Source organism: Camelus bactrianus, chromosome 1 (genome assembly GCF_048773025.1).
Source record: "Camelus bactrianus isolate YW-2024 breed Bactrian camel chromosome 1, ASM4877302v1, whole genome shotgun sequence".
NCBI lineage: Eukaryota > Metazoa > Chordata > Mammalia > Artiodactyla > Camelidae > Camelus > Camelus bactrianus.
The window spans coordinates 22,258,048-22,275,092 of NC_133539.1; the positions used below are offsets into that span (position 1 = coordinate 22,258,048).

The 17,045-nt window shown below is 37.3% G+C and overlaps 1 protein-coding gene across 3 annotated transcripts in view; it reads right to left on the bottom strand.

The window, feature by feature from the left end:
- Window positions 1-17,045, bottom strand: part of CXADR (CXADR cell adhesion molecule) — a 57,933-nt gene that overhangs the window by 5,037 nt on the left and 35,851 nt on the right. Inside the window, exons 6-7 of one of the 3 annotated variants that reach the window (XM_074361328.1) lie at window positions 16,482-16,620; window positions 15,249-15,432 (exon numbers count right to left, since the gene is read on the bottom strand). In XM_074361328.1, the coding sequence (XP_074217429.1) occupies window positions 15,249-15,432; window positions 16,482-16,620 (323 nt within the window). Of the gene's footprint in view, window positions 1-11,157; window positions 15,433-16,481; window positions 16,621-17,045 lie in introns of those variants that run through there. The other 2 variants (XM_074361322.1, XM_074361323.1) reach the window with 2 other exon arrangements.

The window sequence follows — 17,045 nt, forward strand, 5'->3', positions numbered from 1 at the left end:
AAATTTTTGTTAATAAAAAATATGTAATATCTAATGAAAAATATACTTATTTAGAAAAAATAAAAGTACCTAAAAGCATAGAGAATAAGACCATTAAAATTACCTGTAATCCTTGCAGCAGAGATAACCACCGTTAATATTTTAGTGGATGGGGGATGTTTAGAGAGACTTTAACTTTGTATATTCCTATACTGTTGTTTTATGAAATATATTCATTTTACAGTCTCATAATTTGAAAACATGGGATATTTTCTTATGTCATTGATTTTCTCCTAAAACATGCTTTTTAACAGTTTCATGGTATTCATATGTATGTGCCTTAATTGACTTAACCAATCTTTATCATTAGATATGAAGTTACAGACCTATTTTGGAAATTTTTTCCATCATATAACTAAATATACACCTCTTTTTTGGGGGGTGGTAGCAGGGAGAGGAGTATTCCTTTCAAGTCCAGAAATAAATGGGGGCAAATTGATATTAAAACTGCTAACTTTTTTGAATTTACATATAGAAAATCTATAGACGATAAATATTTGAGAGTCAAGTTAATAAGTAAAGCTGTAAGATTTCAACAGAAAAATATTGTTTCAGTCACCGGATGGACATTCACGTGCAAGTAACCCCTATTTTACTTAATAATGGCCCTAAAGTGCAAGGGTAGTGATGCTGGCAATTCGAATATGCCCAAGAAAAGTCATAAAGTGCTTCAAGTGAAAAGGTGGAAGTTCTCAACTTGAAAGAAAAAAATGCCAAGCTTGCTAAGATCTACAGTAAGAATGAATCTTCTATCTGTGAAACCGTGAAGGAAAAAAATCTGTGCTGGAGTTGCCGTCACAATTCAGACTGCAAAAGACAGCCACGGTGTGTGGTAAGTGCTTAGTTAAGATGGAAAAGGTATTAAGTTTGTACACTAAGCTACTTTGAGAGAGACTGCATTCATATAACTTTTATTACAGTATATTGTTATAACTGTTCTATTTTATTATTAGTTATTGTTATTAATCTCTTACTGTGCCTAATTTATAAACGAAAATTTATCATCGGTATGTTTGTATAGGAAAAACAGTACATGTATTACCTGCAGTTTCAGGCATTCACTGGGGGCCTTGGAATGTATCCCCCACAGGTAAGGGGGCACTGCTCCATCTTCTCTACCACACTCTCTTCTCTCAGAATGGCAAGGCCATTCTACCGTTCTCTACAAATGTTCTCCCTGTTGACAGTTCCAGGACTCCACGAGGGAAAATGTCCTACTTAGCAACATGAAAAGAGCACAGTGCCAGTAGCCAACATTCAACTTGGAATAGCGAGTGACAACTGACCTAACACGTGACCACATGTCTTCTTTTTCGAGTGCAAGATAACTCATTTTCCCCATGAGTAGTTTGCACTGATTCCATAAAACTGCTCTGGGAAAAAACTGCACAAACCTGAAGAAACCAAAGATATATTATGAAGAAATACACTGTGATGGGGATACTTGTGGCAACAGCTTGATGTGAACACAGCCAGAACTGCTGCAGTTATCACCATCAACAAAGATTACTGAGAATCTATTACATGTCGGACATTTAGACGTAAACATGCTCAACCTTGGAGAAGTCTGACACCTGCTTAGGGAGAAGAGACAGACAACATGAAGACAGGTGCCCCTCAGCTTCCTCAGAGGGAGCAATTGCAAGGAGGGAGCAATCAGGCTGAACCAGGAGGATGGTTTAGGAAGGATCAGGAGTACATGGTGAGAAAAAGGTAGGACCATAAGCAGTCAAAGAAAAAGGATAACTTGGCCAAGAAAAGAAGTATATTTCATATCATTGAGGATCCCTTTTCTGTGTTCTTATTAGATCCCCTCCCCTGTTCTTCACCCCAAATTTCCTAAATTTCTCCTCTTTCCTCAGTCCTCTTACCTCCTAGCTACCCCCACCGCCCACCCTTCCCAGGGTATGACCTCACCTCTACGGAGCAAAGTGAGATCGTCTAATTCTATCCTGTCCCCGCAGCCACAAACCTATCAGATCTGCCCCAGTCTCCCTCCCTCTCTTCCCTCAGTCTCTGGAGATGCTCTCCTTGCCCTCTCCAAGTTAATCCCACCAACGTTCCGTTTTGGCTCCTTCTTGCTTCCAGAACCATCCTCTACAGCCTCCACGCTCCAGCCTCTCCCGTCCCCACAAACAAGCTAACCTTTGCCCTTCCCTAGTTACTGTTTCCTCTCACTTCCTCCTTCTCTTCATGGCCAAGAGTCTTGAGAGATTAATCTACATAGCTTTCAAACTGGGTCTGATGAATCAGGCGTCTCAGGTGCTGGGGGGATCGGATGACGAGACGAGCAAAACCATGTCTTTCATATAATTTGGACACTGTAGGATTTTGTCTGCGCGAGGCATGGTTTTACATGCTAACTGTATTTCTAGGTTTTCCTTAGATCTCATTCATGCTTCAATCCACTGCACTAAGGGTTGGCCCAACCATTCTACCAGAACTGGTCTGTCATCGTGCATGACTTCATTCCCAGAATTGTTGCTTTTTCAGTCTTTTGTGCCCCAGGGGGCTGCCTGCAGTTCTCTTCTCATTCTCTGTACTCTTTCCTGAGTGATCTCACCCTCTTCTGTAGATTTTACATATGCCTTTGGCTTAAAAAGGCCAGAACTTCTCCTTTTCCCCTTACCAGTTTCCTCAGATTGCGGTCTGGAGATCATCGCATTTATAAAACGTAGCTTGTGAAATGATCTGTGTGTAAGAAACAACGAACCAAACAGTGCTTTCACTTACATCCCAGAATTAAATTTGCCCTAACATCCATTGGTTTATTACTTACGCTTTTAAATACCTGTGCTCTTAAAGAAAGGGAAAAACCTGTAGGAATGCAGTGTTACATATAACAGAATTGGAAACAACCTCTAGGTCCAAAAATAAGAAAAAAATGAATTATGGAACATCAACTTAATGAAACATCATAAAGCTATTAAAATGGAGATATATGTTATATATATATATATATATATGTATATATACTTCTAACAACAGGTAAGACACGTACAAGTATGATACAACATCACGTAGGAAAAAAAAGGACTAGAGGACCTTCACTTTAGAAATACATGTATACTTAAATATACTAGAAGAGACAGAACAGAAAGGTTTTTGGTAGCAGTATCATTTGAATGAAATATTTTAAAATTTACTATTGTTACAATGCTGTCTTAACAAGGAAACAGGTTTCCCCCCCCCCCCAAAATATTGCACCATCAAGTCAGATGAAATCAAATTTAGAAGATGCAATGAGTTAAATGTATTTTGGCTTATAGAGATGGTCACTACTTTCATTACTGGTAAGTATTTCTGCATGACACATAGAACAATCCCACACATCATCATGTACTGGTGCCTGTTCTAAACTTTTAGGGATAATCTAAACATGAAGGAAATTTAATTATACGTACATATATTGGTGCTGCTTTTGATTGAACAGTGACAGAGAAAGTGGGTACCGCCATTTCCTTTCTTCATGCTGAGTACCACCTCACTGAGACCACTGCCAAACTACTCTATAAACCCCAAAGGCAGGGTAACCACAGATCTTACTGCCAATTTGAGACACTTTCTAGAGCAAAAGATTAACTGCCATTTGTAATTACAGTGAAATAACAGCCATAAGGCAGAACTGTCTTGAGAAAACCAGGATACATTCACCCAATCCTATAAGATACAAGGTAAATATTACTATTACAACACAACAGCAGCGATGCTGATGACAGCAGCCAGTGCTTACAGAGCACGGGCACGGGCCAGCCTGTGTGCTGCACATGTACCGACTTATCAGTCCCAGAACAATGCCACGAAGTAGGTTCCATTACCCTCATTTTACTGTTAAGAAAAAGGAGGAGAGAGGTTAAATGGTTCGTCTAAGGTCATCCAGCTAGAACCAGGCAAACCGTCTCCCAAACTCATGTTAGAGTATCATCCTGTCTTAAGTACTGATGAAGGGCACCCCCCCACACACACATACACACACACACACACACACACACACACACACACACACTTTTAAACTGATTGCATTTAATACCAAAATAAAATATGTTCAAGCAATGGATCCTTGATGGGTATTTTTCCCTCCTCCCAAAGCAGCAATCCCCTAAAAAATAAAAATCCAAATTTGAGGAACAGAAACTCTTCAAAATACCAGAAAAGACTTCTCAACAGGAACAGCAACAGAAGGGGGTCAGTTTTTCCAAAGTTTCCAAGAATATGCTCTCTACTGGCTGGCAACACTGGACTTCCACAGTGTCAACCCTTTTACACACACACACACACACACACACACAATTTTCCCTCTTTCATTTTCTTCCTATTTAAGTGAAGTGTCTGATTTGGTTCGCCACTCAACTTTATCAACATCACTTACTTCATAGTCTCCAGTGTTTCCATGCTCAGCCCTCACACTGTACATGCATATATCCATGTATCTACTCAACATCTCCATTTATGTATACAATAAACTTATCAAACTCAACATGTTCAAAACTGAACTCCTTAGCTTAACTTTCAAACATGCAAGGAAACAGGGCTCCAATCTCCACCTTTACTTCTCTCTGTCATGGTCTATTCTTTTGTCTTTAAAATCTATCCTCATGCTTCTGATGGTCAAATTTTTATCTCCAGCCTTGAGTTTACTGTTTAGGTCTGGGTTCATGATTCACCTACCTACTAACATCCTCCACAGATTCTAATAGAAACAAGACTCAATGTCTTAAGGTTCCACTCAGTTGCTCTAGTCAGAAACCTAACATCCATATATAACTGAATCACTTTGCTGTACACCTGAAAGTTACACAACATTGTAAACCAGCTATACTTCAATTTAAAAAAAAAAAAAAAACCAAAAACCTAACATCCCTTCACACCCCATGGCCAACTTACTAACTTTTGAAAATAAGTATTCAGGATAAACTGAAAAAATACACACATACAATTGCCTATATATGTGTAGAGCATTTATAGAAGGATAAATAAGAAATTGATCATACTTCTCATTATATATTTGTATCTTATGAATTTTGTTCCCCATGAATAGATGACCTATTCAAAAAAATTTTAAGTTATGTCTCTTGAAGGGAATTCGGGACAGAAACTGAGAAACATGAGTGAAAGGGTGATTTACATTTCACTCTCTATCATGTGCATTATCTACTTAAAATATTTAAAAAACACTATTTCACAAAAATTATCTTATAAAAATGTAGAATACAGAACTTGAAAAACTGTTTCCCTGGAAAAACAGTTTCATCTTGCCAGCAAGATTCATAAGAAAAGACAATTCGTAGCATTTCCTCAACTACTTTTTCACTTGACGAGCAGATGTGAAGTTAATAGTGTATTACGGGGGGAGGGTACAGCTCAAGTGGTAGAGCGCATACTTAGCATACACAAGGTCCTGGGTTCAATCCCCAGTACATCCTCCAAAAATAAATAAGTAAACCTAATTACACCCCACCAAAAAAACAGTGTATTATGGTCACTCCATATTTGAAATAAATATTCTTCTGGGGCTGAGGATTACAGAGACTGATACCCATGAAATAACTATGTTGGCATAGTTACTTAGGTGCTGATATTTTTATTATACCACTAACAATTAAGGAAACTCTCTGGGCATGTATTTCACACCAACGTTCACTATTTTATTAGGCCTTTGTCATAATTCCCAATCATTGTCACTGTTAATAGATTGAATTGTGTGCCCCAAAATTCCTATGTTGTAATTCTAATCCCCAGGACCTGAGAATGCAACCTTATTTCAAAACAAGGTTGTTGAAGATAGAATTAGTTAAAATGAGATGATCAGGGTGGGCCCTAATCCAACAGGACTGGTGTCCTTATAAAAAGGGAAAAGTAGGACACAGAGCCAGACAACACAGAAGGATGGTGACGTGAAGTGACACAGAGAAAAGTCAGTCATCAACAAGCCAAGCAGAGAGGACTTCCCTCACAACTCTAAGAAACCAACCCCCTCCGAACAGAACTAAAAAACGAATTCAGTAAAGGTGCAGGATACAAGATTAATGTACAGAAATCTGTTGCTTTTCTATACACTAACAATAAACTATCACAAAGAGAATTCACACAAAAAATTTCCATTTACAACTGAATCAAAAAGAATAAAATACCTAGGAATAAATCTGAGGAATGAAAGACCTGTACTCTGAAATACTGTAAGACACTGATGAAGGAAACTGAAAACAATACAAATAAATAGAAGTATATCCCATGTTCATGGATTAGAAGAATATTTTTTAAAATGTCCATACTAACCACGGCAATCTGCTGACTCAATACAATCCCTATCAAAATACCAGAACATTTTTCAAAGAAAAATAATCCTAAAATTTACATAGAACCACAAAAGATCCCAATAGCCAAAGCAATCTTGAAAAAAAAAAAAAAAAAGAACAAAGCTGAAGGTATCATACTCCCTGGCTTCAGACTATACTACAAAGCTACAGTAATCAGCATGGTACTGGCACAAAAAGAGACATATTGACCAATGGAGCAGGATAGAGAGCCCAGAAATAAGCCCACACATTTATGGTCAATCTACAACAAAGGAGAATATACAATGGAGAAAAGACAGTTTCTTCAGTAAGTGGTGCTGGGAAAACTGGACAGCTACAGGTAAAAGACTAAAATTAGAACATTTTTTCACACCATATACAAAAACAAACTCAAAATGGATTAAAAACTTAAATACAAGACCAGAAACAACAAAACTAGAAGAAAACATAGAACACTCTTGACAAATTGTAGCAGTATTTTCTTGGATCTATTTCCTAAGGCAAAGGAAACAAATGCAAAAGTAAATGAATGGGACCAAATTAAACTTAAAAGCTTTTGCATAGCAAAGGAAACCACCAACAGAACAAAAAGACATCCTACTGAATGGGAGAAAAAATTTATAAATGGTAAGATGGATAAGGGGTTAATATTCAAAATATATAAATAAGAGAGCTCTTACAACTCAGTAGCAAAAAGACAAACAACCTGATTAAAAAATGGGCAGAAGACCTGAATAGACATTTTTTTTCAAAGGGGACATACAGATAGCTAATAGGCACATGAAAAGATGCTCATAATTAATCATCAGTAATGCAAATCAAAAACCACAATATCATCTCACACCAGTCAGAATGGCTATCATCAAAAAGTCTACAAGTAACAATGTTGGTGAGGATGTAGAGAAAAGGGAACCCTAATGCACAGTTGATGGGAATGTAAACTGGTGCAGCCACTATGGAAAATGGTAAGGAGTTTCCTCAAAAAACTAAAAACAGAATTACTATATAAGCCAGCAATTCTACTCCTGGGTATACACGTCCAGAGAAAATAAAAACACTAATTTGAAAAGATACATGTGCCCCAATGTTCATAGCAGCACTATTTTCAATAGCCAAGATATGGAAGCAACCCAAGTGCCCATCAACAGATGATTGGATTAAGATGTGGGGTGTGTATGTGTATAAATATGAACTATTACTCATCCATTAAAAGAGTGAAATTCTGTCATTGTAGCAATGTGGGTGGACCTAAAGAGTATTATGCTTAGTGAAATATGTCAGAAAAAGACAAATACTGTATGATATCACTTATATGTGGAATCAAAAAATAATACAAATGAATGTATATGCAAAACAGAAAGAGACTCACAGATAAAGAAAAAAAAAACCAAAAACTTGTGGTTACCAGTGGGGAAAGGGAAGAGGTGACAGGGGAGATAGGAGTAGGGGATTAAGAGGTACAAACTACTATGTATAAAATAAACAAGCTACAAGGATATGTCGTAGAGCACAGGAAATAGAGCTAATACTTTGCAATAACTTCAAATGAGATATAATCTATAAAAAATATTGAATCACTATGTTGTACACTTGAAATATTTAATACTATAAATCAGCTACCTATACTTCAATTTAAAACAAACAAAAAAAATGCAACCAACCCTGCTAACACCTTGATCTCAGGCCTTTAGCCTCCAGAACCGTGCGACAGCAAATTTCTGTTGTTTAAGCCACCCCATTTGTGGTGCTTTCTTATGGCAACCCTAGAAAACTAACACAATGACATACAGAAATTAATTGTAAATGACTACTCTTTTCAGGAGACTAATCATTTTGAAAGACTTGGAAACAACTGACAAAATCCCATTTTTTAAATTAAAATCTTCTAAGAAACGGTGTGTTGGTTATCTCGGTAGATATCTCTAAATTCTGGTATCAAGAAATATTAGTATATTCAAATTAGGCAATGATACCTGAGCATGTAAGTTTTTGGGCCTCATGAAAGGTGTATTCAAATATTTCTGGAAGTTTGTGAGGCCCAAGAAAATATACTCTACCACTAATGACTTAGCATGGAAACCAGTCATCTGAGCAGGATTTCCTGAACAATTGTTTCCCAAATTTGAACTATCAAAACCACCTGAAAGAGAAACAGAGCCACTGACCTCACCCCAAACCTACTCAGTCAGAATCTCTGAGGAGGGTCTTAGACACTTATTTTTCAATATTTCCTCCCCTCTCCACGTTTGCATGACAACGAGGTTGGTGTTTGTGTTGGCTCCTATTGAGTCCGGTCAGTCTTCATTTGTGCTAGTTAACTTTTTAAGCCATGTGCAGAATTTTCCCTCACCACAGTCACTCACCCTTTCCCTTGTGGTAACTGCCTTTTTGGAAGAAACCAGACCAGCCGTCTCGCAGAACACATGACGCAGGCTTGATAAATGCATACGTGCTCCTAGGGCCCGCAGTTTCTTTCCTAAAAATTCATTTGGCATTTAGTGAACAATACACAAGTGAGAGTTAGGAACTGGGGATACAGGTGAATAAACCAGCTTCAAACTCATCAATGAGGTATAGTAAGCATGTTAAACAACTAGAATGAAAAAGGTTTTGTGTCGTGAGACCTGTATCGTATGGGCAACGTCGAGGGCCCAGACACACCTCTAATTTAGCTTGAGTGTGGGGCAGCAGTGTGAACAGGAAAAATGCTTTCAAGGAGAGTGTTTGGACTGACCCCTGCAGGGCAAATAGGCACTGGGCAGGTCAACAGGAGAGGCTGCTCTCTGGCTGAGGGAAGTGCATGTTCACAAAGCTGTGAAACCACGGCCACTTGGCTTTGGAGTACGGCTCTCACGAAGGTGCACCTAGAGGTGTGGGGAAAATAAACCACTGGGAGATGTGATGGTCATGAGAGACCTCTTCCACCAAGTCAAGATGATCTGGTTTTTAGTATGATCATATTTACACTTTAAAGCAAGCAAGCAATCCACTAGGACTGTGGACAGAGAGTGACTCAGGGAAAGACTAGTCAAGGTCACGATGGCTTCTAGCACTTGGTTGGGACGGACGTCAGGTGTTAGGTCGGATCTTCTCCCACCTCTCACTCTCCACAGCTCAGCAGTGAAGCGGGCAGCATACTAAAATAAACAAGTTTATACAACAAACAACAAGCACAGCACAGGGAACTATATCTAATATCCTGTAGTAACTTATGGTGAAAAAAGCATATGAAAATGAACGTATGTATGTTCCTATACGACCGAAGCACTGTTCTGTACACCAGAAACTGACACAACATTGTAAACGGACTATACATCGATTAAAAAGAATACTAAAAAAAAAATAAAGCATACTGATCAAGGCCCTGGTCTGTGGTTAACTAGACTGCAATTTATTGGTTCTTCATTAACTTGGGAAATTATTTTCTTCCTGTGGTTACCTTAGTATGACTTTTTTTCTATGAATAGTTATCAAATTTAGAAAAATCATTTAAGCGACAGAAGTGTTCTAACAAACCTCATTTGATTTATACTTCAGAAATACCAGCAAGAAAAATTAAGCTGAGTTCCTAAAATTGGCTTCCTGCTCTCACCATTGCCATTACTGCATTTAGAAATTACATTTGTTTGTGCCTTAGACTTAAAACTCAATCATTTTTATTTAACAAATGACTTTATACTCAATTTTGTCTCAATTTCATCAGTTTTGCCATTTGGTATTTATAATTAACCAGAAATATGATCTGGCCTTTAGAGCTATAAGGTTAAAATAAAATATGATGTAAATTAAAGGCATTAAATTGTACTTAGTGGTGTCACTGAGCATATTTTACTGTAATCATGAATCTTTGAAAATCCCTGTATCACTATCAGCATCCCAGGTACCAGGTAGAAATGCAAAGAATTTTCACCATGATATCAATTGTCTCTCTTTAAAACCTTTCCAACATTCCCTGTAATGTGGGTATTTTCATCCCCATTTTGAGCACTGGGAAATTGAAGATAAGTAAAGCATCTAGTTACAAGTGGTATTCAGATACGTCTTGACTCCAAAGCCTACAAAAGCTTTTCTCCTTTTAATCTCTGAATAGAAAACTCTGCATTAGTATAAACCAGTGGTTCTCAACTGGGGGGCGATTTTGGCCCCCACCCCAGTGGCTACTTGGCAGTGCTGGAGATATTTTTGGTTGTCACATCTGGGGATCTGGGGGGGCGGGGGGACCGCCACTGGCACACGGTAGGTAAAGGCCAGCGATGCCACTAAACATCCTGCGATGCACAGGATGGTCCCCCACAACCAAGAATTACCCACCCCAAAATGTAAAAAAGTGCCAAGGTTGAGAAATTATAGGATAAACAAAATACTTCTCAAAATATCTTGTTACAAAAGCATTACTACCCCATCCTGGTTTTTTTCTGAAATCAATGTTTAGAGTCGAAAATAGCTTTAAATATACGTAGATGTATGTGTATTTAATATGTATATATATGCATGCATAGTTTTTAATGCATCTGAAAAACTCCTGGAGTTTATACTGTAAATTGTAAAATCACAGAACTTTGGAGGTTTCAACCCCAAATATATTATGTTACATACTGACAATACAGGCACAGGACTGGGGAAATTTACGGTATATGTGTTTGACAGGTTTTCATTGGTGTGTGATTGTTTTGATGTTTATTCTGTTTAGTAAAAGATGCAAAGGGGGTGGGGAGTGGAAGGAAACTCAAGACCAGGAAAGCAGGGAGGAACAGCATATTGAAGTTTTATGAAGTAGACTTTTTTTAAAGGCACAATGAAGCCACACCATCAGGCAGAAAACTGCTTTCTTGATTTTATTTTAAAAGTACACAAGCTCACAAAACTAGAGCAAGTTTTTTTTTTTTAACCAAAATGTGTTCTTAACAAATCTCAAAATCTGCACCATTGGATATTTAAGCCAGAAACTTGAAATACAAAAAATCATTTTTTTTCCTGAAACTGACACTATCAGTTCTCTACTTGCGTATGTAAAGTGTCAAAATACTTCTCAGTAGTACAAATCTATCACAAAAATTCACAGGAATGAGAATAAGTGAATCAGTGAATTACGGTTCTCTTAACAGTTGTGCTGTTAAATAAAGCAGAAAACACAGAGTTCTTCCTTGGAACTCTTGGTGTTCAGGACCAAAACCAAACCCAATAGATGTTCGCCACACTTTGAAATTACAAAACAGTGTAATTTGTAAAACTGGATTTTAATTACTACTAAGAAGCCAATGAAGCAAATATTTGATACTGTTACCATCCATAAGATACACAGAACCACAGTTCACCAATTTATTTATTATTCTTCCCTGCTTCTGTAACATTTATAAGTAGAATTTGTGCTCAGTTATGGACCATTTTAGTGTCAAACAAGTAAAAAAAAAAATCCAGCTGCTGAACATGTTGACTTTATTGCAAGAATATCCAAAGGCATTTAAAATATTAAAACTTGCCCAGAACATTCATACTACTAAACACAGAAATATTATAAAGATATATGTACATATATATATATAATGTCACAAGCCACTAAAAAGTTAAAACTGTGCCAACATTTTCTACAAACTACTCCTTACATGACACATCAAAGCATTAACCACAAAAAATACGGACTTTTTCTGTTCACACTGGAATAAGGCATCTGAAAGCCCTAAACACTGTGAAGATGAAGAGATTAAGAAAAAAACTTTAAACATTCACATAACTTCAATTTACATGCTGCACACACACAAAAAGACAGAGAATAGTTATTTTAAGAAGCCATACATTATAGAATTTGACATCCAACTTCATGCAATGAGTTCTCTATATTTAATCAAAATGTTTCCCTGCCCCTTCACTTGCTCCAAATTTCCAGAACTCAATCTTAAAAATTACCTTTTTGATAAAAATCAGGTATTTATACATACCAGTAATTTAACTGTGTTTCTTGAATTAATCTTCCCACTAAGACACGCTCAGGTTGTGTTTCCATTATAACAACTCCATGGCAGATAGGCCAAATGCAAAGGAAGTTATCTGCCTGGATTAACTGGTCAACATGATCAATAAGATTTTCTTTTGTTTTGGCCTTCTAACGGGGAAATATTGGTAAGATTGCCAATAAGAAAAAGAATACTGGTGATCTACATTTTCAAAGTACAGAATTACATTCTCTACAGCATCATTTCTTTCCAAGTTGTCCTGCATAACTCAAAAAAGATGGCGTCAAGTCTCCTAGGTATAAAATGGAACGGAAGCACTTTGCGTGCCATCCGTGACTCACGTTCGGCTCTGATGGAAATGCTTGAATAAAAATTTTTGTTGAATTGCTTGATGACTGCCAATAATAATTCTAGAACAAATATTTGATCTCTAGTTCAATGGAAACCATCAGCGAGAATTATTTGGGAATTTATCAGTACTATCTGACTTTTGGATTAACTGAAATTTACATTGCGAGTAGCTGGAGGTGTACACCTAAACTGAATTCTGTCCTCTACACCCAACCACACCCAAAAGGTCTCTTCAGGTCACAGAGTCGCTTTTTATGAACCTGTTTCTCAGACTGTAGGTGGCTTGGACCTGAACCAGCAGGAAGCGTTTTTGCAAGAGATTCTAGTTTACTTACAGCCAAATCCTAGACTATGAACTACAAAGTCTAAAGGAAGGAAAAGCCTTACATATGTCTACTTTTTATAGTAACTTCTACTTAGATTGATCATCTTCATTATATGAAAACTGGGAATAAAGAGGACCAAAAACTTATCATTAGTGTTCGTGCTCGGTTATTTATCCTTATATCTTATAAATATTGTATTCATATAAAACAGACCAGATATCTGATATTCAAAAATAGTTATTGTTATAAAATCAGAAACACAGTCAAAGAGTGTTGGGATGTTGAAATTTTAAAAACTTTGAGTAACACAATCAGTTAACTTGCAGCCAAAAAGAACAGAAAAGAGGAGGCAAGACTGAGAGGAGGACAGACGGTATCACAGTGATGTGTTGTTAGCAACAGTACCTTCACCTCTAAGCACCTTTCAGGTGATAGCCAGCTCATAGGCACCAGAAATTCATAATAAAAATTAAATTACCCAAAAGGCACAGATGAAAATGAAAACACATGTATAAAAGCAATAGTATGTAATGTTAAAAATCTATTTAAAAAACCCTTCCAAATATGTAAAACTATACACTAATCCATGACACATTCAGCTTAAATTTACCATTAAAAAGTGTACACAATACTCTGCCTAGCCATAAATTCATGCCAACATTAATTTATAATGTAGCATTTACCACCACAGCACCCAAAGAGATGAAAAGAAACCAGCTCCCTACTAAAATCTAGGGAAAAGGTTTTAGCGCTAGTGAAGTAATTTATTGCCGACCTTATGTACTATAAAGAAACTGTTGGCTCATTCTACTCTATCCACGCTCCCTCAGTCTTAAGGGAAATACAATTAATTCACTTTCATGTACTAAAACAGTATTTAACGTATTTGGCGGTTAGGAGTATTCCTGTTACTCCTTTTCCTTTCATTTCTCTCTTCCTTTTTTTTTTTTTAAGTCACTTCCACAAAACTAAGACAAACTTTTCAAAGCTCAACTTGATTTTCTGCAACTACACAAGACATGTTGGCCATACGATAGCAACAGTACATCCTCCCAAGTCTGAAATATAGAATTGACAGAGGACACTTACTAGTTTAAAAGTATATTTCATCATTCTAAGTCTAGGAAGAAAAATATCCTCCAGGAACTGCATTCAAGAGGGTAAATTTAAGATTATATTTCTAATATAATATACTACACCATCACGAAAACAAAACAAAAAAACCACACTGAACAAGGCGGGGGCATTAAAATTTAGAACCAATAATTAGGAAATTAAAGATAATCTATAAATGTCAAATAATAAATGAGTTATACTTTTTTTCCTATTACAAAAATATCACCTACAGTAGAGGGCCAGTGTTTAGCTGGGAACCACAAAATACGACACATCTTTGACATAGCAGGTCACCATTCTGAAGGCTACCGCGGGCTTCAAGGCATTGGAACCCTCATCAACAAAACCCATCCTCACCACTGCACTGCTAGTGTCGCTGCCGTGTGCAGCTGACAGCAAGTTTTCTGAATGAATCTGCTATATGCTCCTTTATTGTGGCATATAAAAGAGCTACTACGTTCCTGGTGCCCACAACAATCTATCAACCAAATACTTAAGAAGTCATTTCATACACAAGGTCTATGAATGACTTGGAACTAGTGATTTCTAGAACACTGTAGTGTTTTCTATTTATTAGACATAGTTCAAACGTTTAGAGTTTTCAAAGGAAAAACAAGGACAAACATAAATGTCTCAGTATTTCTGCTATGAATCTTTCTTTACCAATTTGGGGGGGGGGGGGAGCCCACTACTGGATCATAAATTAATTGCAAAAGGCAACCTAAAAATAACAGTAGAAATTATAAAGTACCACTTTCAGATGATTCAAGTATCAACTTAGTGTGCATGTAAGTTCACCATTTATTTCTTCACCTATGATTTCATATTCAAAGTGCTACATCTGACTTAAGCATTGATATCCAGAAACCTAAAAAATCAAGCTCTTACTTAGTGAACTTGTCCTTAGAACTTTAATGCCTTTACTATTTCAGTATAACCAAACAAAACTTTTTGTAGTGTAGTTCTTCAGTTTCTGTTTGACTTCTTTCGGATATATTTTGAGGCTGGTAGCAAAATTTAAAACAGAATAGGTGTTCACACTTGGAGAAGGAGACACGCGGGGAGCACAGGCGGCGGACACGGAGGCTCTACACTATGGACCCATCCTTGCTCTGTGCCGGGATCATCACGGGCACCGCCCCCATCCTGCTGAGATTAGGGGCAGCTACCTTAGCAGGCGCGAGAGTCGGACTCTGAGGAGCGCGTTCAAAGTCTTCGCTCGGTACTTGGTTATACTGCGTCTTGGAGTACCCCTCCATGTTGGAAGGAGACATGGATCCCAGGGATGAGTGGTTGCTGCCCATGTAGCTTCTGGCCGTGGACGTGCGGCTCTTTGGAGGCGGCACGTCTTCCCTGGAGAGCAGAGATCCCAGGACACGTTCAAAGAACAAGTTTCTAAAAACCTACAATTACGTAAGCTAGGAGTCGTGGGAAGGGCTGAGGGAAGATCCTCTATTTAAGCATTAAGTATATAAAAGTGTGTCTGACACACAAAAAGCAAGCACAAGAGTGTGCAATGCAGCGAGCAGTGTACACATCCAGAATTTATCATGTACAGTGTGTATCTTCACACATCACGAGATGTGGTTTGTACAAAAAGCGCAAGATTCCATAATGTTGTCTTACGAAGAACAAGCCTCAAATATTTCCATATTCTAGTATCACTGGTCAAGATAATCTGGTTACAGTCATGTAACACTTTATAGTCGATAAAGCACTAACATCTACAGGTATTTCTACCAAAGAAAAGAGAACAAGATAAAATATCCTTTTTATTTTGAAAGTTACTCATCTAAGACTTTAGCTGAAAACTTAGCAGATTGAAGTTTGCAAAAACTGGGAATTAGGCCTAAGAATTTTCACATCAAGCACTGACAAAGGATATGTATCTGAGTTACCTCTGATGCCCAGACCCACCAAATGTCAATTTCCAGTATTATTTTGGTCATATATTATGTTTACAAGTTCTATAATCCAATGTGTACTTCCAGTTAAGATCTACTGGTTTGGGATGTTTGAAAAATAAAATCATATTACCAACAGTTTTTATTAACTACCTACGTCACTTGATACAATCAGGTCTTTTTTTTAAAAAAAAAACAAAATCTTCATTTTTTTTGAACACTACATCCCTGTACTTTATTGGAAGAAGGTAGACAGTCTTGAGATAAGCATTCTGCAGTGGATCTTAAAGTAGGGCCCAAAATTGGTGGTGGAGGGAAAGGGCGCGCACACACACAAGGGAGGTGGGTTGGATCTGCACACTTCAAAATGAAAGTAAAAACTTTCAAATGTGTTTCATTTAATTCTCAGAGGCAAATGTTTCAGATGGTTAGGAGAACTAAGGCTTCAGAGACAATAAACTTGGTACATATCAGTCAACTCCTGTGTCACTTAATTACCTGATATCATGATGAACTTCCTTTTCATATTTTTTTTCTCTGCGCTTTTTATGACAGCAAAAGACGATAAGACCAATGAGCACGAGGGCTAGCAAAATTCCTATAACAGCTCCCGCAATTGTCCCAGCTCTGTTTGAAGCTAGAATAAGATGTTAGTAAGAAAGTAATTAACAGTAAAAACAAAAAACAAAACAAACCCTTCCATCTAGTCATACTGAAGGTAATGACACACAATGACAGACTGATTTCATTGCATATATTAACTTTAATAGACAAATTAATTAGCTTTTTCTGCTGGGGGGAAAATCCAGTAAAAACTTTCTTCTGAACTATGTAATCTACTTCAAGGATAAAAACAGTAAGACCACTCTACAAGACTTTAAGTTGGCATATAAGAATGTTCCAAACAGTCTGTACTTCCATTGGCTAGATATGGCACAAGAACTGATTTGGAAACTCTTACCTTCTTAATGTCATTACAATAATAAAGAAAGTTTAATTAACAAAATGTAGTACCTTTTTCCTTTCCATGACTTAGGAAAGCTAACCAAGCCACAGAGGGCT